The sequence below is a fragment of the Acartia tonsa genome, chromosome 4 (genome assembly GCF_053477335.1).
Source record: "Acartia tonsa isolate MP-2025a chromosome 4, ASM5347733v1, whole genome shotgun sequence".
Classification (NCBI taxonomy): Eukaryota; Metazoa; Arthropoda; class Copepoda; order Calanoida; family Acartiidae; genus Acartia; species Acartia tonsa.
In genome coordinates, this window is record NC_137263.1 from 28,555,905 (window position 1) to 28,583,353 (window position 27,449).

General features: G+C 33.1%; 1 protein-coding gene across 1 annotated transcript in view; it reads left to right on the forward strand.

Annotated features, from left to right (window-relative positions):
- LOC145318081 (ESF1 homolog) overlaps positions 1–24,038 on the forward strand; it is a 40,627-nt gene extending 16,589 nt beyond the window's left edge. The window contains exons 6-18 of the mRNA XM_080159423.1: positions 1,921–1,997; positions 2,247–2,310; positions 3,072–3,151; positions 4,204–4,275; positions 4,717–4,859; positions 5,766–5,800; positions 6,781–6,835; positions 7,583–7,704; positions 8,063–8,212; positions 9,853–9,934; positions 10,373–10,537; positions 17,748–17,854; positions 23,649–24,038. Of these exons, the coding sequence (XP_080015549.1) occupies positions 1,921–1,997; positions 2,247–2,310; positions 3,072–3,151; positions 4,204–4,275; positions 4,717–4,859; positions 5,766–5,800; positions 6,781–6,835; positions 7,583–7,704; positions 8,063–8,212; positions 9,853–9,934; positions 10,373–10,537; positions 17,748–17,854; positions 23,649–23,993 (1,497 nt within the window). The 3' untranslated portion in view covers positions 23,994–24,038. The remainder of the gene's footprint in view (positions 1–1,920; positions 1,998–2,246; positions 2,311–3,071; positions 3,152–4,203; positions 4,276–4,716; positions 4,860–5,765; positions 5,801–6,780; positions 6,836–7,582; positions 7,705–8,062; positions 8,213–9,852; positions 9,935–10,372; positions 10,538–17,747; positions 17,855–23,648) is intronic.
- Positions 24,039–27,449: the final 3,411 nt, after the last annotated feature.

Sequence of the window (27,449 nt, forward strand, 5' to 3'; positions counted from 1 at the left end):
AGAATTAGGCCTAAAAATGAATAGAACAGATAAAAAACAAAAAAAAAATTATTTTATTTTTTGAAGCAAATTTTTGTGAGGAAAAAATCCAAATTTCTGGTCCTTTGAAAAAAAATATTTTTGACATAGGAGGAATAGTCCGATCTTTATGAATTTTTTTGTGGTTAATCCCAATAACCTATACTAATTATGATTTATTACGCTTGTTTGGTCGTTTGGCCTTTTTTCATCGATTTTTTTAAGGTTATAATGTAGTCAAGATTTTTTGCAATGATGACACTTTTGCTTCAAAGTCGATTATTGAGGTCAATTTTTAATCAATTTTCATGTTTTTTGGTCTAAATCTATAGTTCAATGTGAGCTTTTTTAGGATCAGGCCTAAAAGTAATAAAATACGTTTTTTTCTTATATTAATTTTAAGTTTAAAAAAAAAAAAATTTCGAAAAAAAAATCAAAAATTCTCGTCTTTCAAAAAAATTCATTTTTAACATAGATAATTTTTTGTGGATAATCCCTATAACCTATACTAATTATGATTATTTATGTTCGACTGGACGTTTAGCCGTTTTTCATCGATTTTTTTTAGGTTGAAAAAAATTACCGAAAATTCCCCCGCCGCGCTGGTGGGGAATTTTTGGTAACTTTTTTGCGGTCAATTTCGGCAAACTTCTAAAAGTCCTAGGATAACGTCCTTTTAGGACCTGATAGTCCTTTCCAAAGGCTTTCTACCGGTCTTGGTTTCATTTGAAAATATTAATATTTACCCCATTTTTTTCAAAAAAAACGAAAAAATACCGAAATTTCCCCCCCCCCCCCCTTACCCTACTAACTTTTCCAATTTTATATAAAAAGTGAAATTTTCGAGAAAAAAAGTAAAATTTCTCGTACTTGTAGAAAAATTTGTCCGATCTTCATAAATTTTTTTTTTAATGCTCTTTATTACATTTAGCAACTTTAACCTTTAGGGCATGCTGTAATTAAATCAATATGTCATAGGTTTTTTGAAGCTGGAAAATCGACCACAGATTTTGCCAAACTTTTCTTTATTTCAACTTGAATTTTTCAGGAAATTTTGCTAATAGAACAAATTTTTTTGGCCAAGTCTATTTAAAATTGCCTGAATTTTAAGGATCAGGCCTTAAAAGTCATAAAAAGTTATTTTTTTCTAGTAGTATTTTTATGTTTTTTATCATAAAAAAATTTCGAAAAAAAGTCAAATTTCGCGTACCTTTTGGGCATGCTGTAATAAAATCAATACGTCATCGATTTTTTGAAGCTTGAAAATGCCCTACCGACTTCGCCTCGAGGCGGGGCGAAATCTGTGCCGTTTTTGAGATCAATTTTGACAAACTTCCCAAAGTCCTAGGTTTACGTCCTGTTAGGACCTGATCGACTTTTCCGAGATCTTTCTACTGGTCTTGGTCCCATTTAAAAAAAATAATTTTTACAATTTGCAGGTTCAAAAAACCGAAAAAAGCACAGAGCTTTACCCAAAAAATAGACAAAAAGAAAATAATTTTAAAACATTTGGGGGGGGGGGAATTTTTTGGGAGGGTTAGGGGTGTTCCACTCCAAAGAAAATAGCCTAAAACCACCACAGGACCAGTAGGTATATTTTCTGAAGAGTAGAATCCAATCGGTTTATTGGTTACCGCGATCTTAAGGGACAGACGGACAGACAGACGGACGGATGGACGGACAGACATCAAGCTACTTTGTATTATAGATACACTGTATTTTCAATATTATTCGCAATATGTCTTATGGGAATCTGAAAGTATATCTCTAAAGAAATTGTATTTTTAACAAGAAGAGCAATTTAATTTCTTTTCGAACTAAATGGCCAATTTTGAGTCAAGAATTCTAATGAGAGAAGAATGGAGTTTTCTTATTCTGTCCACTGAAGAAGGTTTTTTTTAGGCTTTGTCATCTTTCTGTTCTGGTGGAGGTTGTGTCAAATCTATTCATGTTTACATTTCAGAGTTTGGAAAATCAAGGTAAATTTTAAACAACATATTTCACATTGGATTTTAGCGTTAATATTAACATGACAGTAAAGTAAAAAGTTGTAATTATAAAGAATGATTTTAAAGATATTTTTAAAACTTGTAACCTAAATACCTATTTATTTTTAGCTTTCTAGGCTGTTTCTAAAAGTACTAGTTAAAAGTAAAACTTGTTAAATGGTATCAACAAGTAGATCCCTTCTACTTTTTTATGTATTTGTTCAAAAAGTTTAATTTCAGAATTGAAGAGGAAGAAAGAATTGGTCCAATAGAATTAAATAGACTTGCTGAAGAAAAGAAAAAGGTTTACTATATTTCATTTATAGGGGGAAGGGGTTGTCGCAAATGCTAAATTTATTTGTTCTTAGACTTTTAAACAGGATGAGAGCAACTTAAAATGAAATTGTTAAGAAATTGCGGCGGAGGTGGAGCTTCCACCAGCAACCGCTGCCGTCGATATTTTTTTTGGGCTTTTTCTCGACTAATTAGATAATTTTAAATAATTTATGGCAAACTTTTTTTTCCAAAAAAGATTTCCTTACATTTTCACCTGACGCTTTTTTGTTTGAGTTGTGGATATGTTTTTAATACCTATTAAAACCATAAAATTACAAGTGTCAAGAGCAAATAAAAGGTAAACCTTATTAGAAAATAGTTAGTTTGTCCTAAATGATTCAAAATTGTCTAATTTAGCGAGAAAAGGCAAAAAATCGGCGCGATATAACGGTTTTCGGGTTTAGCTGAGGTTTTGCCGCTGTTTCTTCACAGTTCCAAATTGTACCATATTGGACCAACTGCTATGTCAAATTTCAGTGTTATACTCCTGTTTTAAGACACATACCTCTACGGAAAATCCGCGCTAGAAATGCCACCTTTGTCATCTTTTAGGGAATTTCTCCAAATTACGTAAGATGTGGCGTTTGGGACTTCCAAAACATTAGTCTCCAAAAATGAATTCCTGTTTTGTGAGTGTGTTTTGTCAAACATAGGGATCTTTTTTCATAACTGAAAATGCATCAGTTTCCATGAAAACTAGTCTTGTTTTAATCTTGATATTAATTCTAGACTGAAGAAACTTTTGATGATATTCTGAAATCTACAAAAAAGGCAAAATTAGAGGAAATCAAGGCAATGGAAAAAGTCAGGTTAGTCTATTATTATTAATATTAAGTAAAATTTTAATTTCTTAATAACGTAATCAATACGGAATCCTTCCCTTAATAATGTATGGATAAGTATAAAAACATCCATAAGTAGCGTACAACCAAAACATTATGGAATTGATTAACGGACAAAGTTATAGAGTAGATGATCATTTGCTGTAACGGAAAAAAGAAATATAAAGTTGCTTCTCTTCTAAGAATATATGTCTATTATTTTCAAATATAATTTTATAAATATTTATCTTTTCTTTTGTTACTTCATCTTTGTGCGTAATGACCGTTTTTTCAATTTCTCTTCCTCTGAAAGTAATATTTGTACCCAAGGGGGCCAGAAGGGGGGGGAGTTTTAACACATTAAACTATCATTGGTTTTAGTAATAGACATAGTATGTCTAGATAGTCTAACTGACCCCATTTTTCATCAAAATTAAAAAGGGAATTTTTGCAGACTGAAGTTTTGTTTACATTTTTTTATGTACTAGATACGGGCAACGAAATTTGAAACGAATTTACATATTCGACAATATAATTTTTAGAAAACTAACTTTAAAAAAAAGAATTTATAACTAACTTAATATATGTTTCGTCATATGCTTCAAACTATACGAGGGAAGAATTTTTTGCATATATTAATTTACCCAGGAAAAGCTTAATTCTCATATATGAGACAATTTATAGCTGACTCATAATACGAACGAAATGAAAAAAATCATGGTCATACGTAACAAAATGTGTACAGAATTTCAACCAATGAGATCTCTTGTATGTTCCTTTAGTATTCTCCTATTGGTGGAATCAGACAGTATGTTTCTTGAGTAACTCTATTGTTTTAGTAAAATAATTGAGATGATAACTTTTCCTGTTCTTATATTCTTATTTGTCTAATATTTCTGAAGTATCAGATTGAAATGATAATGTAAAGCAATATATACAATATACATTGGAGTTCTTGTTATCTCATTTATCATTCTTCTAAATTTTATTAAAATATTTACTGTTTTATCTGTTAAGATTATAATTAAATATTTGTTTAGGGAGTATCAGCTAAATAAATTGAAATATTACTACGCTGTTGCTGAATTTGATTCTGCTGACACAGCCAACAGGTAACACTTTCATGGATTTGTTACCTAATAAAATAATGCAACCAATTTGTATATAAGAACAATTTGCAAGACAGGGGGAGGGGTGGGGTTGAATGTTGCCTCATAGTATTGTGTGTAACTAAGAAACCACTAGAGATACGTGGAGCAAACATTTGGATCAGGCTTTATTAGGTTTAAAGTTATTTAAAAATATCATTGACCCCCATTTGGTGGGTGAGAGTGGAGGTCTAATACTATTTGTATTACTCAGAAACCATGTAGGCCTAAAATTGCTTTTAAAAATATTTTCTGCCCTGCCTCCTACAACCCGCCCATCTGGAGGGGGAAGTGCTGGGTGGTTAATATTATTGTGATACTAAGAAACCACTAAAGATTCATGATTTTTCTATATTTAAGCCAAGGTTTGCAGATTTATTTGATTTGTTTATTTTTTATTTCTAGTGTGTACACAGAGGTTGATGGTAGAGAATTTGAATCTTCTGCTATTGTGTTTGATCTCAGATTTGTACCTGATGATATGACTTTTGATGATCAACCAGTTTCTAGCTGCACAAGTCTACCTGATGAAACAACCTTTAAACCTAAGGAAATCACAAAAATGTATTAAATCCACAAAATAAGATTTCCCTAACACAATTTCACTGGCCACTTTAGATGAAAAAAAATTTCTCAGATGATTAGGTACTTTTGTAATATTTTTCTTGAAAGAAGGAAAGTATGCACGATTGAAAAGTTTTTCAACCAATTAGCTTTTATGCTTGATACAAACTTACAAACTAAGTATCTAAACTTTTAAACCAATAATTTAACTTCTAAATATGGGTGAGTTTGATTTTAATATTAGGATTTGCCATTTTTAAATGATTGTCTTTTCCCTTAAGATCCCATGTACAGGGTGCGCTACATAAAACCGGACTTTTTCTAAATTGTAAACAATTGAACATAAAATCATAAATTTTAAAGATTTTATTAAATTTTAAAAACTGGGAAGCAAACTTGGTATATGACTATAAGATCATTGAACAAAATCGCTGCCAGCATCAATCACCGTCTCTACCCGACTCCTCAACCGCCGGCAGTCCCAGGTCAGAATGTACCTGTCCAAGCTGGCGAAGTTCCCCTTGATAGTGGCAATGAGGGAGGTCGTTGTGGTATGGGCACGTCTATTGGTGCATGCTTCAATTAATTGCTATCATTTAACATGAATTAAACCAAAAATATGTTTTAAAAAGTTGATTCCTACGTAATTAATGATGAATTTGCCCTGAAAATAGGCAAAAAAACGGCTAAACGGCTGAGCCGCTAGCCGTTACTTTTCCAACTTTTTGTTAGATTTAGGGAAAATAGACCTACCAAGGATTACTCATAAAAAATTTCAGATCGAAGTTTAATCCTTTAATCATTGATTACGAGATGGTTGCATTATTAACCCCCCCCCCCCCCCCCCTTTAGATAATATATTACACCTAAGATAATTTTGTGATTTTTGTAGTATTTTTTCTATACGGCCCTAGGTGCTAACAAGGTAATTTTTCATATATTTTTTTCTTTAAAAAGACATCTAGTTTCCACTTCTTCCACCAATTGAAAAACAAATTTTCTCGTCTCTATGAACCTTGGGACATCTAAAACGATGCTCCCCAATAAGCTTGTCTGTCCGTTAGTTTGTACGTTCGTTTGTTCGTTACACGGTGTCCCGCCGCATGTTACACCCAAGGACATAAATTTATAGTTTGTTAATGAATAGACTTAAGGTGATTCTTAAAAAAACAGTATCAGTAGTCAAAGCACCAAAGTTAATTTGTTAAAAATATTAAAAAATTGGAAAAATCTTTTATTTATGCTCCTATAATTTTAAGTCCCCTGTTTGATAATGAATTTCCGATAAAAAAAAGGAGCCCTTTTATTTATCAACCTTGGTTTTTAGGTTCTTTTTACTTAAAATTTCGAACGGCTGTAATTTTTGTTTTTGAAGCTAGAAAAGCAATTTTTTCAGAAAATGTTTTCTTAAAATCTCAAAACATAAATTTCTCTTGCAGTTTTATGACAAAACCTAATCAATATAGAACACTAGGTTTGTATGTCTTTACACGAAGGGACAATAAGGCATCAGTTTTCATGAAAACTAATCTTGTTTTAAGATATTTGAAAGAAAACACCTAAGGATTTATATGTAGTTGCGATTTGTTCAGAATAAAATTTAGACATGCCTATCAAAAGTCTAAAGTGAGTTCCTAATAGCTCTACTGTAACAGAGGCATAGAGAGAAAATCACGGTCAAAAATTATTAAAAAAAAACAATAACTTTCTTTTAAAATTATATTCAGAAATCAAAATAAAATATCTTTAGTGATTGACAATTCTAGTCACAGTCTGTAGTGTAGATAATACCAGCTCCATGTGGCTGTTAATAATTTTGTTACTCTGTAATGTAAGGGGAGATAGAGATAGTGAAGAATAGAGAGTAAAATCAAACTTTATTATAATATTAATCGTAAAATAAAGGTTGAGTTAACATGGGATGAAGAAGACAAAACACGACAAGAAAAAATTAGAGAAGGTAAGATTACAAAAGATCTCTTAGCTTTCATAATGCCAAGTAAGCACACTTTAGCTTTTTTTCAAATGAAAGTAATGGTCGAATTCGACTTAACATTTTTTTATTTGGCCTGTCAACAATATCTGCGAAAAAATCACATTTTTCCGAATTAGACCATTTGAAATATTCTTTGAGAATATTATTTTTTTTAAAAGAAAACTTCGAAATTTTAGGCATTTTTTTGACTATATATCATCAAATGTCTTGTTGGGTTCAAACTGTTGTGACACAAAAGTAAACTTTTTCAATGAAAAATGTTAATTTAGAAAAAGTGATGGTAACATTTAATATTGTAAACAGTTTTATTAGTGTACTTTCGTAATTTACAGCATTGATTATGTTTTTGCGTGTTCATTTATTTGAACCTTTGAACTCAACAAAACCTTCATGATATTTCATCAAAAAATGCTTAACATTTCAAAAAAAATTATATAAAACAACAGTTAAACTTTAAAAAAAAATTGATATAATGATATTAAGCATAACCCTAGTATATTCACAAAAGAATATTTAGAATCACTGCTGGAAGGTGCTTAGAATTCATTTGCTCTCGTTCGTGCATAGTCCCCCTTTACCTGGTGGATGCTTAAAAATTAACTAAACAATCTATTAAATAGCTCGTGATTAGGTATAATGTACCCATGTCTTGAAGCACAAATTAAACAAATAATGAAAATTAAAGAAGAGGCAATGATTTGTTTATTTCAGTGAATAAGAGAGAGTTGGCAGATGACGAAGACCTTTCTTATCTCAATGAATTGATAGCTTCATCCTCAGAAAGTGAAGATAACCACGAGGAAGAAAGTCTTCAGGAGGTAGCAAAGAAGAAGGTAATGTTTATATGCAGTTTTATACAGTATGTGGAATAATGATAATGTCTGTCAAAAGAAATTTAAAATTCAATCAAGCAGATTTAGTTGTTTTTTTAAGTTAGCACTAGTGTCTGGCATGTGTTAAACAATGTTTTGGTGTGTTTGAGAGTAACTACAAAGAAACTACAAAGATTTTTTTATTAAATCTTGGATCCATTATGCTGTTTTTGTCATTTTGTAATATGTCAGTTGGATCTTGGACAAAATAGCCTCTAGGACTAAATAGCCTCAGAGCCTTGGACAAAATAGCCACGGACAAAATAGCCTCAATTTTTAATATTGATCTCTAGAAATGTAGAATAAAATTTTCTTTTAGAAGAAATTGAAGATAAAGAAAAATAAGGAAAAAGATGATAACAAGAATTCAGATTCTGATACCAATGATATAAAATCTGATGATTCTGGTGATGATTCTGATGACCAAATAAATAAATACAGAACTCTTCTTCTTGGAATGGATAACAAGGTTAGGCAACTTTTTCAGAATGGGCTAGATATATTGTATGTGATATGGAAGACAAATAAATTTTAGGTTAAAGGATGGCAACATCCTTAAAAGTCAAGCTCTGAAACGGTAGGACAAACAAACATTATTACTTGAAGAATATCATAACTGAATAATAAGTTACTTTTTCCTCAGCCACTTAAAGGGTGTTTTAAAAAAAACCAATCGCTTCACTCTTTTCAATATAAACCCTACAGTTTTGGTCAAAAACTAACAAAAAATGACCCAAATCATGTCAAAGCAATGACAATGAGAAAACACTATTGAATTTGATTTTTACTCACCTCTCCTAAGCACTACAGCTCGAGTCCTAGCCCTTGTGGAAAATTTTTCTCTACGTAGAGAGTGCATATTTTATTACAAATTAAGACAGTTTTGTCTTCTTTAAAAAAGAATAAACTGTCTAAAGTACTTGAAATCTTGTAGATAGACCCCATAATGTTTAGACTTTTTGATGGGGAATGTAAAGACCTTTCTATAGACGCCTTAACCAGATTTCTGACTCAATCCTTGCCAATTTGGCATCAAAAAGAGAAACCCATCAAACATTGAGACACGACTGCTCTGTCTTTAAAAAAAGTAAAGAAAACGTCTTAAGTACTTAAAATCTTGTAGATAGAACCAAAAATGTTTAGAATTTTTGATGGAGCATGTAAAGACCTTTCTATAGACACCTTAACCAGGTTTCTAACACAATCTGAGCCATTTTGACATCAAAAAGAAAGATCTGTCAAACATCAAGAACTAGAGAGACCCGTCATGTGTAAATGTTTGATGAATCTGTCTTTTTTATGCCAAATTGGCTAGAATTGAGTTAGAAACCTGGTTAAGGTGTCTATAGAAAGGTCTTTACATGCTCCATCAAAAATTCTGAACATTATGGGGTCTCCATTAATCTCCATGTAGGGAAAAATTCTCCACAAGGGCTAGGAATCGAGCTGTAGTGCTCAGGAGATGTTGGTAGAAATCAAAATTCAATAGTGCTTTCTCGTTGTCATTGCTTGGACATGAATTGGGTCATTTTTTGTTAGTTTTTGACCAAAACTGTAGGGTTTATATTAAAAAGTGTGAAGCGATTGGTTTTTTTTAAACACCCTTTATTCTAAACTTTAGCTCTAAAAATCTCAGCTGTTAATTGATGTAAAAACAATATTTTTATATCTACTTATGTGGAAATCTATAGAGAACAAGGACATATACATTTTTTAATAATTCATTGAGAAATATGGGCTGCAGATGCTAAAAAATACTTTTTCGAGGGTCAATCTGTATAAGAATTTGTTGTTAAGAAAGTTAAAAATCAACATGTTTAAAATGGACGTACGGATATTCTGGTAATGATTATAGAGTTGCTACGCTTTCTAAGTCGTACTTAACTACTACAGGAATCAACATGCAAAGTTTGGAATCGATAGAATAATTCCAACCTGTTTAGATTAAGAAAAAGAGCTTACTGTTCGTGATGACGTACGGACGGACCGACCCTAATTATAAAAAATCTTTGCTTTTTAAAATCAATATTTTTTTCAGTTAAGAAAATAACGAGCGGAGGGATTTTTGATTTTGATGTGAGTAAGAGGGAGTACACTTAAATTGTTTAGATTGTAAGAAAAGATGAAGAGGAAGGTGATATGGAGTTTACTTGGAATGACGAGCAGGAACCAGCTCAACAACAAGAAAGTGGTAATGCATTGACATTTTTACTATGTTATATATTGAAGAATATTGTATTTTTTTTTAAATTGTTAATTTCATTGAGATATGTTCTGGTCTTGGGAAGTATTTAAGTAATGTCTATAAGCGGGACAATAAATGAAAGTTTTCTTTATGCAATTAATGATATTTATTATTATTTACCTGAGTACATTGTGAGGTCAAGTACACAGAATCACTAACAAGCAGATAATAACAAATTTAGCTAATTTGTCAAAGTTAAACAAGTTTATTTTTCCAAAATCAAGTGTTTTTTGCTAATTACATGCCTCTCCTATTTTAAATATTATTATAAAAATATTTTACCTTATGATATATATCTCTGCAAGATCATTTAGATTTGCTATTATACTTTAAATGAGCTACTCTCTGTATATTTTAAAGTTTTGAAACAGTTTTATTTTTAAGGCGACTTGACACAATGGGAGAAATATCTAAAGAAGAAAAATGAGAAGAGAGAGATGAAAATGAAGGAAAAAAGTAAAGGATCCGATAACAGTGAAGACTACTCCAGTGATGATAATAATATGTTAGACAAACAAGATAGCAAGAAGAACAAAAGAAAAATTGAAGGTAGTAATACAATGTTCAGGGGTATTATTGGGCTTTTTTCTTTATTTAGTATAGTTCACCTGCATCTTTTTTAACAAAAATCTGGTGGCTAAAATAGAACCTGCAACGGACAGGGTTGGCAGGAAAAGTCCAGAGCAGATTAAACCACATGGTTTTTTTTCCGGTTTTAACCACCAATAAAAATCCTTAGCAAAAGTCCATCTTATTTTTTCTTAAAACGTCTGTACACACAGTATAAAAACATTATAATTTATAACAAAAAAGACTTATTTTTAGAAAGCAACATTTTTAGGTATTTGCAGGGTGGCCACAATGTACGGATTTTCGGAAATGTACGGATTTTCAAAAAAGTGCTTTAAAAATGTTCGGCTGGTACGGATTTTTTATTTTGGTGTACGGAATTTCCGCACATGGTGTTATAATTAGTGTTATGGTCTTAATAAATTAAGTAAAACGTATCATTATTCGTAAGTTACTTTTGGATTTCACGGGAACCAAAGGGGGACAAGAATGGTGTACCAGAAGTTGAATTATTCTTCTCTTAAAGGAAGCCTGCAAGAAATACCACGCTTTAATTGCTGAAAGACTGCCACAAGTAGACCTAATACCCCAAATTTGAAGCCTTCAGCTTCTATAACAAAAAAGTTCTAGGCATTTTAAAATGACATTTAATGTACAATAAAAATTTTGAAAGAATCTCAATGATAATGTTAGAAATTTTGAAATTAAACTACGTGGCCTAGAAACAAAATTATAAGTTTATGTTTGCCATAAATTTCGGTTGCCAGTAACTAAGGGGGGGGGAAGTTTGTACACTTATAGGAAATGAAATTCAGTACCAAAGTTTGGGAGGGTACTGTGGGCTTGTTTTTAAAGTTATCAACCTAATTCTTTTTGTAGGCTCTCTTATATGACTGGATATACACGTATTTCTTTGAAAATTGAATTTCGGCACTTTCCTTCTAGGGGCTTGTGGAGCAATAGACCCCCCAAAACACTAAAAATATGAGTTCTGAACTTATTTTTAAAGATATCAACCTGATTTTTTTATAATACTTTTTTTAACATAACCGAATCAACGAACCATTACAGATTTCATTTTGGGACTTTCCTTCTAGGGGCTTGTGGAGCAATAGACCCCTCAAAACACTAAAAATATGAGTTCTGACCTTATTTTTAAAGATATCAACCTGATTTTTTTTTATAATACTTTTTTAACATAACCGAATCAACGAACCATTACAGATTTCATTTTGGGACTTTCCTTCTAGGGGCTTGTGGAGCAATAGACCCCCCAAAACACTAAAAATATGAGTTCTGACCTTATTTTTAAAGATATCAACCTGATTTTTTTTAATAATACTTTTTTAACATAACCGAATCAACGAACCATTACAGATTTCATTTAGGGACTTTCCTTCTAGGGGCTTGTGGAGCAATAGACCCCCCAAAACACTAAAAGTATGAGTTCTAAACTTATTTTAAAGGATATCAACCTGATTTTTTTTATAATACAATTTTAACATAACCGAATCAACAAACCATTACAGATTTCATTTTGGGACTTTCCTTCTAGGGCTTGTGGAGCAAAAGACCCCCAAAAACACTAAAAATATGAGTTCTGACCTTATTTTTAAAGATATCAACCTGATTTTTTTATAATACTTTTTTAACATAACCGAATCAAAGAACCATTACAGATTTCATTTTCGGACTTTCCTTCTAGGGTTTAGTGGAGCAAAAGACCCCTAAAACACTAAAAATATGAGTTCTGACCTTATTTTTAAAGATATCAACCTGATTTTTTTAACACTTTTTTAACATAACCGAACTTGGTAACTTTTACAGATTTCATTTGGGACTTTCCTTCTAGAAGCTAGTGGGGCAAAAGACATGCTGTATTTGTTGCAATTGAAAAACCAATCAATAACTAATAGTTTTCTTTTTTTACACCGAATACTTAATTTTTTTCAATTATGTAGATAGTTTTTGACTTTTTAAAAATTTTTAAAATTTGTTAGGATACATCATCATTTTTAGTCTTTGTACAGTATTTCTATACCAAGTATTATGAAACCTTAATCTAGTTGTCTTAATGTAATTTTTTTAAAGAATACTACATAATATTTGAATATGACTGTGAATTGATTCAAGCGCATTTTCATTGGTCCCTAGAAGAAAATCAAAATCTGTAATGATTACATAGTTCATTTATGTGAAAAATTTTCACATTAAAAAAATATTTTTAGTGTTTTGCTTCACTAGCTTCTAGAAGGAAAGTCCCAAAATTAAATCTGTAAAAGTTACCAAGTTCAGTGTTAAAAGTGTTTTTAAAAAATCAGGTTGATATCTTTAAAAATAAGGTCAGAACTCATATGTTTAGTGTTTTGGGGGGTCTTTTGCTCCACTAGTCCCTAGAAGTAAAGTCCCAAAATGAAATCTGTAATGGTTCATTAAGTCAGTTGTTAAAAAAGTTTTCTTTAAAAAATCAGGTTGACATCTTTAGAAATAAGCTCAGAACTCCTATTTTTAGTCTTTTTTGGAGTCTTTTGCTCCACTAGCTCTAGAAGGAAAGTCCCAAAATGAAATCTGTATTGTTTCGTAGATTTGGTTATGTTAAAAAAGTATTATAAAAAAATCGGGTTAATATCTTTAAAAATAAGCTCAGAATTCATATTTTTAGTGTTTTTGGGATCTTTGCTCCACTAGCCCCTAGAAGGAAAGTCCCAAAATGAAATCCGTAATGGTTTCTTAGTTCGGTTATGTTAAAAAAGTATTATTTAAAAAAAAAACAGTTTGATATATTTAAAAATAAGCTCAGAACTCATATTTTTAGTGTTGGGGTCTTTTGCTCCACAAGCCCCTAGAAAGAGAGTCCTAAAATGAAATCTGTAATAGTACGTAGATTTTGGGGGTCTTGCTCCACAAGCCCCTAGAAGGAAAGTACCAAAATGAAATCCGTAATGGTTTCTTCAATTTTCTGTTAGTGTTTTTTTGGAGTCTTTTGCTCCACTAGCTCTAGAAGGAAAGTCCCAAAATGAAATCTGTAATGGTTCGTTGATTCGGTTATGTTAAAAAAGTATTATTGAAAAAAATCAGGTTGATATCTTTAAAAATAAGGTAAGAACTCATATTTTTAGTGTTTTGGGGGGTCTATTGCTCCACAAGCCCCTAGAAGGAAAGTCCCAAAATGAAATCTGTAATGGTTTCTTCAATCGGTTATGTTGAAAAAGTATTATTTTTAAAAAATCAGGTAGATATCTTTAAAAATAAGGTCAGAACTCATATTTTTAGTGTTTTTTGGGGTCTTTTGCTCCACAAGGCCCTAGAAGGAAAGTCCCAAAATGAAATCTGTAATAGTTCGTTGATTCGGTTATGTTAAAAAAGTATTATTAAAAAAAATCAGGTTGATATCTTTAAAAATAAGGTCAGAACTCATATTTTTAGTGTTTTGGGGGGTCTATTGCTCCACTACACCCTAGAAGGAAAGTCCCAAAATGAAATCTGTAATAGTTCGTTGATTCGGTTATGTTAAAAAAGTATTATTAAAAAAAATCAGGTTGATATCTTTAAAAATAAGGTCAGAACTCATATTTTTAGTGTTTTGGGGGGTCTATTGCTCCACTAGGCCCTAGAAGGAAAGTCCCAAAATGAAATCTGTAATGGTTCGTTGATTCGGTTATGTTAAAAAAGTATTATAAAAAAAAAATCAGGTTGATATCTTTAAAAATAAGTTCAGAACTCATATTTTTAGTGTTTTGGGGGGTCTATTGCTCCACAAGCCCCTAGAAGGAAAGTGCCGAAATTCAATTTTCAAAGAAATACGTGTATATCCAGTCATATAAGAGAGCCTACAAAAAGAATTAGGTTGATAACTTTAAAAACAAGCCCACAGTACCCTCCCAAACTTTGGTACTGAATTTCATTTCCTATAAGTGTACAAACTTCCCCCCCCCTTATATTTTTACAATAAAAATACCCATTTTTATAGTCAAAATCATTAAAAAAAAATAAGTTTAACTTGCGTTGTACCGAGTGTACTGTAGCCAATCAGAAGGCTGAATCAGCTAAGCAACCAATCACAGCTGAGCTCGTTTTAGTGTTCCCCTTTGTTTCCGCTATGATTTTCGTTCACCAATGCAATTTAAATAGATTTTTTTCATATATTTTGACTATGAAATGTGGTGTTTTTATTGTAAATATGTAATCAGTTACCGGCAATCTAAATTTCTGACAAAGATAAGGTTATAATTTTATGTCTAGGCAACATAATTTAATATTGTTTTTTCTTTTATTAGGATTGTAAATCTTTCAAAATTTTCATTGTACATGAAATGCTATTTTGAAATGCCTAGAACTTTTTTGTTATTGAAGCTAAAGGCTTTAAATTTGGAGTATTGGGTCTACTTGTGGCAGTCTTTCAGTAGTTAAAGCGTGGTATTTCTTGCAGGCGTCCTTTAAATATTCAATTAAGTTTATCAAAATAAGTCTTATTATGATTATAAGCAAAATTACTGCAAGCTAAACTTGATTTCTTCAAAACCTTTATCTTAATTCATAGTTCGTTTTTAGATGAGGACTTTTCATGAATTTTGATTGGTTGGTATATTAAGTCGAGTGTACATACGTTTCAACCACTACTTGTCATCTACAAAAGGGGTAATTTTGTGTATTAACATTGAGGATTTTCAATTTATCGGCCATTATTTTATCCCTTTATATCCCTGTTAAGAATGCATCATATACAAATTAGGGAATATTGTATGAACAATTCACCGATTCGCATGAGTGTTTGTTATTTTCATAAAAAAGGATTAGCCCCCCCCCCTCCACTTAATAAACATAATATTAAAAAAAAAAAATTATTCAGGTATAAATATTGATTGTCTTTTTGTTTATTCTTATAGGTTCTGCGAAGCTTTATAGCTATTTTGGAGGAGGGTACCATCACCCTCCGAAGAGGAAACTAAAAAAAACATAAAACTAACCCCATCTAGCTCCCGTAAATAATTTTTATAATATACATTAGGTGCCCTTAGAGGCATCTTGGGATGTAGCCGCTAGTATTATATAAAAGAGTCATCCTTATAAAAAAAAGTCTCTTGTGTATCTGTCTGTCTGCACCAAAGGATCTCACTAACCGCTGAACCGTCTATTGTTAATTTTTATTTTACAGAAGGGGTAATTTTGTTTATCATTATTAAGGATGTTTATCATTTTAATGTCTATTACCTTATCCTTTAACATATTTAAAAGATCTATTCGATTTCCAGTATATCCCTTCCCACCCCCCCCCCCTCTCCAAAAAAAGGGTTACAAAAAAACAAGGATGAAAACATTATTAAAAGCAAAATATGTTACTAGATTCTATGTTATTAGCGTCTGCGCCCCTAACATCTAGTTACTATGTATTGGAAAGGATATAAAAGAGCAGAAAAATAGCATAAAACCATACCCATACTTAAAAAATAGAAAAGCCTAAAACTATTTCAGGACTTATAAAGAGCTTCACTGTAAAAGAGAACTATATCGGTTCAGTGGTTAGCGAGATCCTTCGCCACAGACAAAAAGATTTTTACTTTATTTTATAGGATTTATTAAGCTTCACTTTTAAGGATATAGTCATTCTTGAAGTAAACATTTTTTTTCTTACTAGGTTATCGATTCTCTCCACTTTAAACAGTTTTATCAAGAAAATAGAGGGGGGAGCCATTTTCTAGGTGTGATTTCTCTTGAGAGGTTGGCGGTACTCTCCCCCAAAATAGCTAAAAACCATCACAGGACCTATGAGAAGCTAAACTGTAAAGGAGAACCATATCGGTTCTGTGGTTTGGGAGATCCTTCGGTACAAACTTTTATGTAAAGATTACAAACTCATCCTTACATATTCTACCTATTTTTTATTACCCTGGGAGGGAGGGGACGAGTGCAAATTATTACAATAGTCTCCAAAGCCTTCTTATTCGTTGGCTCAACAACTTTGGAACTTTTATAAATTTTTCCTGGTTAAGTTAAGTGTCCAATCATTTCATCCACTAATTGTAATCAACAGAAGGGATAATTTTGTTTATCAGCAATGGGACTGTAAATAAATTTTTTGGCTATTGTATTATCACTTTAGATTCCTGCTTTTTACCGGAGGAGGGTATATTAGTCTAAGTCTCTTAGGACAAAGGGTGTTCTATAGGCGTTTATTAGTTAGTTTACAACCATGGATTCTTCACTTAAGGCCTGTTGAGCTCTGGTACCCCCTCTCATGTTTTTACTATGCCTATGACGGGGTCTCTAACCCTACGGGGCCAATACCTGATATGGCTAAACCCTGCAAGGCTACACAAAACCAGATCAGTAGTAAGAAACCACAATGGATTGCTGAGACATTTTACTAAATAATATATTTACTAGTAGAAAAATGTACGGATTTTTTTTTATATGTATGGAAATGTACGGATTTAAAAAAAAAAACCTTGTGGCCACTCTGTCAAAAGAATGCATAAAAATCATTCTTTAAGCATTCTGTAGCAGAAGGACAATTTTTTGCTGTTTATACCCCGCAATAGTGAGCTGAGAGGACTTCTTGGTTCTACAGATACTCTACAATTCTCTTGAATGAATTAATATCAGAGACAAATTATTTGATTAGATATGCTACAAATTTATCTATGAAACATAAAATAAGAAAACAGAAACCAACAAATACTTTTAGCTTAAACTAGGAACAGTGATCTTATGACTTCTTAATAATTTAACATTAATGATAAGTTAATTTTATAATTTTGGAGGCAAGTCTAAATTTTATACTAACGTTCATTCATTCAAGAGAAGTCCTCTCAGCTCACTATTTCCTCTCTCATACCCAAATACAAAAGATTGGGTCAATACGTTGACATCCACGGAGAATAGTTTTTTAAAACTTAACTGTTTTGAAATTTTGGTCTTTTCCAGTATTTAACCAGTTAAAACCGGACTTTTAAAAGTTTGCGGACTTTTCTAGGGAAAGCCGGATTTTTGCCAATGCCAATGGACGTCTAAATATTAAAGTATCCCCTCTCCTTTAACTTTGATTTAAACAACATATTTTTAGGAGTAAAATACTAGATTTTTGCTTGATTGGAATTTTACAACGAAATAAATAGACTCTCCATTCTTAAGGAAACCTTTGTAAACTAGACTAAAAATCAAATATTTAGTTTAATTATGAAATATTCAGACTCTGATGAAGAAGTTGAGAACAATGACTTGGCTCTGCTTGTTATGGACGAGCGGGATAACAATCAACATTTTAACTTCAAATCAATTGTCGAGGAAGAAGCTCAGGTAAACTTTATAAAATACTTTATATTTTTAAAATATGACAAACCATCTATAATAAATAGTTGATTTTTTAGGATAAAGATAACTTTCGAGATATTACTGTCTTATCATTAGAAGTTTGTGCTAAAATTTTGTAAAGTCTTAAAAACAGATAATATTTACTAAATATGTGTATTCCTTCTTGAAAAGAACTATAGACAATTTTTTTAAGTTAACATAAATTTTATTGTTCTACTACTGTTTTCAAGCCTTAAAACTCACACTTTTACGGAATTTTAGCACAACCTACCTCCTCCTTTTTAATCTAAATAATGATAAAGAGATACATCTCATAAATTGCATCACTGTTAGAGTTGGTTAGGTACACAGAAATCAGAAAAATATTAATTGACGAAATTCTGGACTACATAAGACAATGATTTGTTCCTTAAATTTTACCAAAGGGATAAATTAACGAATTCAGACACGTAGAGTTTTTGCTTTGCCCCTTGAGGTCCCCCTCCTATACAGAATCAATCTTAATTCTTTTTTTCTCGTAATCTTAATTCTTTTTTCTCGTATTCATTCGAATCCGGTGGATAGGAACCGGTTCTAATCCAAACGAAAAAACTATGTCTAGCATCGTATTATATCCAGCTTTCTACGAATATTAAAATGTACAATCATAAGATTAAAACCAGTTTTTTTAACCGGTGCCTTTGGCACCTCGGGGCTAAAAAAATAGTTTTAATCTTATAATTGTACATTCTATATCCGCGGAAAGCCGTTTATAATACGATGCGAGAAATAACTATTACTTGGTAATGATCTGGGTTTGATAAGTTTCTCTTTGTATTATAGGTAGATATAGTTTAGTTAGGAATATATAAAAAAAAATAGAAAAATAAAATTACTAGATTTCTGTTTAATACTTAGTTTATTGACTAAAAAAGCGGTAGGTAACAAACTTGTAATATTGTAAACAGTTTAATCAATGTACTTTTACAATTTACAGCATTTGATGATTTTTTGCCGTGTTATTTTTTTGTCCTTTGAACTCAACAAAGCATTTGATGACATTGTACCAAAACTGTTTAACATATCAAAAAGAAAGTTCATATAAAACCACGGCGAAATTTTTAGTCGATAAGCCAAATACTAAACATAAACCTAGTATATTCACAAAAAATACTAAGGATTAATGATGGAAGGTGCTTAGTATCACTTGGTCTCGTTCGTGCATAGTCCCCTTTAGGTTAAGTCTCAACAATATAATATCACTTTAGGGACACTTTTTTTCTGTGCTGTAATTTTCTTAATAAGTTTAATCAAAAAGTCTTAATTGCACTACAAGTGTCTTTAAACTGTATCCTATATTCAGACAACTCTTTTAGATATTGTCATCCTTGTATATAAAACAGACTTTTAAATGCTGTTGGATTTTACTTAAATATTTTCCTCTCGCTATTTTTGTCAGAATTTTCCCCGACAACTGAACATAAATCATAATTTCATAAGATTTGTTTTATTGGTTTTCTCCGGTACATTGTGTTTCTGACCAACATTTAGAAACGAGGATGACAACATCCATAAAAGCAACGTTTATAAAACAAACAAACATTTAACAAGGATGACAACATCTGTAAGTAGCGCGAAGCTCAAAAATTATGAATGGATATCAGGAAAAAATTTTCCATAGAGCAGTGTCATACAATAAACATTAAACTTGATAAAATAGGGAAATAACGAAACCTTTAAAATCACGAAAAATTAAAAATCTAGGAATCGATCTAGCACCGCAAATAATGGACAAATCTTTTAGAAACTTGATGGAAATATGTAAAATATGGGTATATTCATTCCTTGATAATTTCAGACATCAATTCTGAATAGGAATCGAGAAAATCTTGATAACCTAAAAATCTAGGAATCGATCTAGCACCCCAATTAATAAGCAAATCTAAATAAAACTTGGTGAAAATATGTAGATTAGAATGTAAAATCAATCAATCCCTTATAGTTTCAGCCCTCTATCTTGAAAAGGAATCAAATCACGAAAACTTAAAAATCTAGAAATCTTCCCTAATAACCATTTTTAAAATTTCTTGTACCAGCTGCTAAACGGCTAGAACCGGCTGAAAACGGCTGGGAGCTGCCAAGAGTATGAATAGTTGATAGGGCATGTGACATGTCTAGGGGTAGGTTTTAATGGTTGCTGAGCTCAAAAATACTACCAAAAATAGTGGCAGCTCAATCATATGGCAGCTGGGTAACGGCCGCTGCTGAGCTGGGAGCTGCCAAGAGTTGAATGTGTAGATAGGGCTTGTGACATGTCTAGGGGTAGGTTGTTATGGTTGCTGAGCTCAAAAATGCTACCAAAAATAGTGGCAGCCTATCAATATGGCAGCTGGGTAACAGCTGCAGCTCAGCTGGTAGCGGCCAAGAGTAGAATGGGTAGATAGGGCTTGTGACATGTCTAGGGGTAGGTTTTTATGGGTGCTGAGCTCAAAAATGCTATCAAAAATATTGACAGCCAATCCATATGGCAGCTGGGTAACGGCCGCTGCTCAGCTGGGAACAGCCAAGAGTAGAATGAGTAGATAGGGCTTTTGACGTGTCTAGGGGTAGGTTTTTAGAGGTGCTGAGCTCATAAATACTATTAAAAATAGTGGCAGCTCATCCATGTGGCAGCTGGGTAACGGCCGCTGCTCAGCTGGGAGCAGCCAAGAGTAGAATGAGTACATAGCGCCTGTGAGGTGTCTAGGGATAGGTTTTATTGGGTGCTGAGCTCAAAAATACTACCAAAAATAGTGGCCGCCTATCAATATGGCAGCTGGGTACCAGCTGCAGCTCAGCTGGTAGCGGCCAAGAGTAGAATGGGTAGATAGGGCTTGTGACATGTCTAGGGGTAGGTTTTTATGGGTGCTGAGCTCAAAAATGCTATCAAAAATAGTGGCAGCCCATTCACATGGCAGCTGGGTAAAAGCTACAGCTCAGCTGGGAGCGGCCAAGAGTAGAATGAGTTCATAGGGCTTGTGACGTGTTTAGGGGTAGGTTTTCATGGGTGCTGAGCTCAAAAATACTACTAAAAAAAGTGGCCGCCCATCCATATTGCAGCTGGGTAACAGCTAAGCTTAGCAGTAAGCCGTTATTTAAGACTCATTGATTATTGGGACTATTGAAGGATAACCAAATATTGAATATTTCAGTATAAATACACTATTGTCATTTTATATTATTAATAACAACACCTTATCAATGTATTGATTTAGTTGTAAAACGGCTGAAATTGGCTGAGAACAGTTACCAAGAGATAAAAGTAAACAAGTAAAGACATAGCTTGTGATGTGTCAAAGAGGTGTAAGTTTTTATAGGTGCCAAGCTCATCAATACTCCCAAAAATAGAAAAGCCCATCCAAATGGCAGCATGGTAAGGGCTGCTGCTCAGCTGTAGCTGTTACCCAGCTGCCATATAGACAGGCCCGAACTTTTATTTGTAGTATTTTAGAGCTCAACACCCATAAAAACCTACCCCTAGACACGTCACATGCTATGTACTTTTGGCTATTGTTAGCTTTTCTCAGCCGTTTTTTGGTAGTTCTCAGCTCTTGAAACAGTGAAATCTAGTTATTAGTAATATATCCATGAAAAAAAGGTAAAATGTTAATAGGGAGAAGTTTAATTCCACTGAAATAATCAATTTTTTAAGCCTCAAAAAACAGCTGAGCTGTGGCCATTACCCAGCTGCCATATAGAAGGGACGGCACTAATTTTTGTGCTCAGCGTCCAATAAAACCTACCCCTAGACACATCAGAAGCCCTATCTACTCATCTACTTTTGGCCGCTCCAAGGTGAGCTGCAGCTGTTACCCAGCTGCCATATGGATGGGCGGCCACTATTTTTGGTAGTATTTTTGAGCTAAGCAACCATAAAAGCCTACCCCTAGACACGTCACAAGCCCCATCTACTCATTCTACTATTGGCCCCTCCTAGCTGAGCTGTAGCTGTTACCCAGCTGCCATGTGGATGGGCGGCCACTATTTTTAGTAGTATTTTTGAGCTCAGCACTCCGAAAACCTACCCCTAGTCACGTCACAAGTCCTATCTACTTATTCTACTCTTGGCCGCTCCAAGGTGAGCTGCGGCCGTTACCCAGCTGCTATATGGATGGGCGGCCACTAATTTTGGTAGTAGTATTGAGCTCAGCACCCATAAAAACCTACCCCTTGACACGTCACAAGCCTTATCTACTCATTCTAATCTTGTCCGCTCCCAGCTGAGCTGCAGCTGTTACCCAGCTGCCATATGGATGGGCTGCCACTACTTTTGGTAGCATTTTTGAGTTTAGCACCCCTAAAAACCTACCCCTAGACATGTCACAAGCCCTATGTACTCATTCTACTCTTGGCCGCTCCAAGGTGAGCTGCAGCTGTTACCCAGCTGCCATATGGATGGGCGGCCACTATTTTTGGTAGTATTTTTGAGCTTAGCACCCCTAAAAACCTACCCCTAGACACGTCACAAGCCCTATCTACACATTCAACTCTTGGCAGCTCCCAGATCAGCAGCGGCCGTTACCCAGCTGCCATATGATTGAGCTGCCACTATTTTTGGTAGTATTTTTGAGCTCAGCACCCATAAAAACCTACCATTAGACACGTTACAAGCCCTATCTACTCATTCTACTCTTGGCCGCTACTAGCTGAGCTGCAGCTGTTACCCAGCTGCCATATGGATGGGCTGCCACTATTTTTGGTAGCATTTTTGAGCTCAGCAACCATAAAAACCTACCCCTAGACATGTCACATGCCCTATCAACTCTTCATACTCTTGGCAGCTCCCAGCCGTTTTCAGCCGGTTCTAGCTGTTTAGCAGCTGGTACTAGAAATTTTAAAAATGGTTATTGCTATCATTTAACATGAATTAAACCAAAAATCTGTTTTTAAAAGTTGATTCCTACGTAATTAATGATGAATTTGCCCTGAAAATAGGCAAAAAACGGCTAAACGGCTGAGCCGCCAGCTGCCAGCCGTTACTTTTCCAACTTTTTGTTCAATTTAGGGAAAATAGACCTACCAAGGATTACTCATGCAAAATTTGAGATCGAAATTCGAATTCAAAGTGCCATTTATACATTGATTACGAGATGGTTGCATTAAAACCCCCCCCTTATAAAGTTGCTATGTTTTCTAAATTTCACCCAGCTGTTATAGGAATTATCACGCAGTTTGAAATCGATATTACAATTCTAACATGCCTAACGAAATAAGTTTATCGTTACGTACAGTCCGTAATTATAAAAAAGCTTCGCTTTTAAAAACTACAATGTATGTCATTTCTTGGAACTATCTGTTAAGCTAGGTTAAGAATTATCCATTAGAATCAAATAAATATATCCTATGTCAAGGAAAGCCTTGATCTTGAAGCCAATAGATGTGCAATTACTCCATAATTAGGACCTGTACGTCTATCCCTCTCTGAGTAACTATATGAGCCCTTCAAACTCTGCCTTACTAGTAATATTCTATAACCAATATTATAACTTGCTGTTTGGGTTATGCTCGTTTGTCCGCATGCATTTTTGTTGATGTTGCAAGTCTTGTTTCAAGTGCCCTTTTGTACAGCATTGATGAAAGACAAATTATCGGTTTTATTTTTACAATTTCTTGACATAGTTTTCTTGTATGTCCAAATATTCATATAATTGTGTATTTCAATATTTTTTTACATTTTACTTTTTATGTATTTTACCATTATGTGTCATTTTCATTTTTAACAAAAAATAGGTTCTTTTTAGTGAAAATGTGTTTATTTTAGAGCAAGAGTAAAAAGAAGAGACTAAGGAAGAAAAAGAAATCACTTCCGGCTGAAGATAAGACCCAAGAAGATTTTGACATCAATGTTAATGATGAAAGATTTGCTGCTATTTACAATAGGCCAGAGTTTAATATTGATCCAAGTGAACAGAACTTTAAGAAAACTAAAGGAATGGAAAGTCTTATTGGTGAAAAACAGAAAAGAGTGGCTAGCGGTCAGATTAGTAAAATGAAGAAAGAAGAAAAGAAAGAGAAGAAATCAAAGTTGGATCCAGAGATTACAGCAAGCCTGAAGCTTGTTAAAAATAAGTGGGCTAAGAATTCAAAGAAGAAATCAAAATTCTAAGAGATATTATATTTTTTTTCCAAATAAATTTTCTTTTTTCTTTTATATACTTTATTTGTTTATATTTTTAATTAAAATTAGCATTATTAAAATATGCTTACTTGCCCGGTTTTCACGGATAAATAGCACATCATTTTTTTTAGCGTGCAATAAATTTTGACCTGTCTGGAGCAATAGTTCCCTACCAAGATTGTTCACCTTATTTAGTTGGTAAGTCCGTCTGGTCCGTAATGCATAACTTTTGTCGTTAATATAAAAAATCTAGTATTTAAACATATTTGTATAGCTAACTCCAGTGTTGTGGATCCGGATCCGCATTTTTTGAGTCCAAGGATCCGGATCCGCAAAAAATGCGGATCCAGATCCTGAGGTATAAATTTATGGAAAAATCTATCTAAATTTATATAAAATAGTGACTTACAAAGACATTCTCGTGAGGAGAGCTAATCATTAAGGTTAAGGTTCAGACTTAAAAATTATAAGTATTTTTGACTTCGAGATTAATAAATAAATATTTTTTGAAAAATTTGGTGATTTTATTTTTATTGTCAAGGATCCGGAGTCGGATCCGGATCCGCACTGACCAAATTTGGAGGATCCGGATCCGCATACAATCAATGCGGATCCGCAACACTTGCTAACTCATAACCTTTTATTATATGAAACAAAATCTTGTTATGTAGGTAACACGCTGACCTGAGATGGGTTTTTGAGAAAAGAATGCCGCGTTTTTTTGACATTTTTTAGACATGTCGAAAAAACAGAGTATACAACAATTTATTTAATTATTTCGCTTTTGTTGGTACGGCCTTCATAGAAGAAAAACAAATTATCTTAAATCTATTTTTGCTGCATATAAATTAATGCACTTTTTAGAGCTGTATTAATATTATACAAATGGCTAAAATATTAATTTTAAAATTTTGAATTCTTTAGTTGTATACTCTGTTTCATAATGATAGATTGAACGAAGACGATATCGTCTTCGTTCAATCAATCAATGTCTAAAAAATGCCGAAAAAACGCGGCATTCTTTCTCAAAAACCCATCTCTGGTCATTTTTAGACCTTATTATAACTCCTCTTCTGACCTTATGATGAAGCAGATGGCTAGACATTTTTGTGACTCCTCACTTATATCCATAGACGTTTAAGTGGGGGGGGGGGGTAAAGTGGCGATTACCCACCCCCCCCCCCCCCCATTTAAAATTTACCCCTACCCTGGGGATGCCGTGGGCACCCCCAACCATTAAGGAGGGGTATTTACCCCCCCCCCCCAAACAAATTTGGGGGGCTAAATACCCTCCCCCCCAAAAAATAAAAATCTCTAACAAAAAAAATTTTTGCGCACTTCGCGCGCATTTTAATACTAAATATTTAATAAAATTTCTCGTATTCATTCGAATCCGGTGGATAGGAACCGGTTCTCATCCATACGAAAAAACTATGTCTAGCATCGTATTATATCCAGCTTTCTACGAATATAAAAATGTACAATCCTAAGATTAAAACTAGAAGAAAAATTTTTCAGGAAGTATTTTGTTAGTTTACTTTATGAGGATGGAGTTAGGTCTAATGTTAAATTTTGTCCTTGGCCATTAAGGTAAACTTTTTTGGTTTAAAAAAATTGAGGATGAGGATGCCGTAGGCACATCAAATTATTTGTGTGGGTGTAATCCTTCCTATACCCTCCACCTTTTTTGACGTTTATTGTACCCCATATATTAAAAAGATCCTTATGCTTCATTTTCATAGGCGTCGCTTCTACGGTTATCTTTTCATTGCTTTGATATTAACTTTGTTTGAATTTTATCAGTAAACCTGATAAAACGTGTTATGGAAAATGTCTGGTTAGAGTACGTGAGTTGAATTATAAAGGTATCAGAGTTTATCTATAATACAAAGTAGAACGATGTTTGTTTGTAGCGAAGGATCTCGCTAACCGCTGAACCGATCGGGTTCTCTTTTAAAATCTAAAATAATAAATTGGGTTATCAAACTCGACTCTAGGGGCGTATCCGCTAGTAATTAATAAAGGGGGGAGGCGGAAGTGCCACTTAAAAACCAAAAGTAAAACGCGCATGATCTCCGCCCCAAAAAAGAGTTACAGCTCTAAAATTCGGCACAGCAGTTGCTTTTTTGGAGAACAATATGGAACTTTGAAGAAACGGCGGCGGAACCGCCACTCCCGTCGAATTTTGTTTGCCTTTTTTCGCCAAATTAGAAAGTTCTCAATCATCTGAGACATACTTTTTTTCTCATTAAATTTCCCTTATATTTTCACGTGACACTTGTAAGATTTTACACTTTATTTCAAACATGTCAATATTATAAAAAAATTGGAAGTGTAAAATCTTTCAAATGTCAAGTGAAAATATAAGCGAAATTTTTGTGAATCGGCGGGAGCGGCGTTTCCGTCGCCGTTTCTTCACTGTACTATAATGTTCTCCACAAAAGCAACTGCTGTGCCGAATTTTAGAGCTGTAACTCTTTCATAGGCTAAGATCATGCACGTTTTACTTTTAGTTTCAAAAAGTGACACATCCACCTGCCCCCTCACTATGTTCCACGAGTGACAAAAAATCGTTTTTTACATTTTGGAAAATACACTTTTAAACAACTGTTTAGTAATATACACAAGTTTTGGGAAATAAAGCCGAAAGAATTAGCTCTTTACTATGAAAAATAAGAATTTTACGTGTAATTATACCAGAGGTATGGAATTAAGTTCCTTTTCATCATTGTAAACAACAATTTTTAAGGTCAACTAAACTACATTTCAAATCAATGTGGACCCCTTATTTTTAAAGCTATTTTTGAGTATTATATATTTTTGGAATCAGTATGTAATAATTTATACGTTTAGCCTTTAAAAGAAGTCAAATCTTCATTTTTTGTTGTAATTGTAGATGGTTTTCTTAGCATACTCGATTTCTGTAAAATAGACAATTTTCTTCTAATGAAAATTTTACGTTTGGTTCCAGATCTTTTAAGACCAAAAGAGTCCAAGCAAATCCTCTTACATGGTGATATTAGATGTATGTACAATATCAGAGAACTTTACCCTGTGTATGCGAAGGTATGCGAAGTTTGTTTTTTTAAGCCCTAAAGATACTGGGTCTATACAAAAATAACAATTTTTTAAGAAATAAAAGTAATTTATTTTTCTACTTATTTCCAAAACATAATCAATTAAACTAAAAGTAAAGAAAAGTGTTAAATAAAGATTATCCCTAAATGTCTAGGCTCTTATTTGAACTATTTTACCTTTTTATTGGGGGGGGGGGGGGGGGTGTAATGCCCAACTTATATCCACATCTAAACCCATTAAAGCTAGAAGTTTTAAAAAATTTATGTTGTTTCCTAGTTTAAATATATATTCTTATTTAATTAGCATTATTTACTCCCTTCACACTTATATTAAGCAACCTTTTTCCAAAGGTGCTTTCAAAAAGAC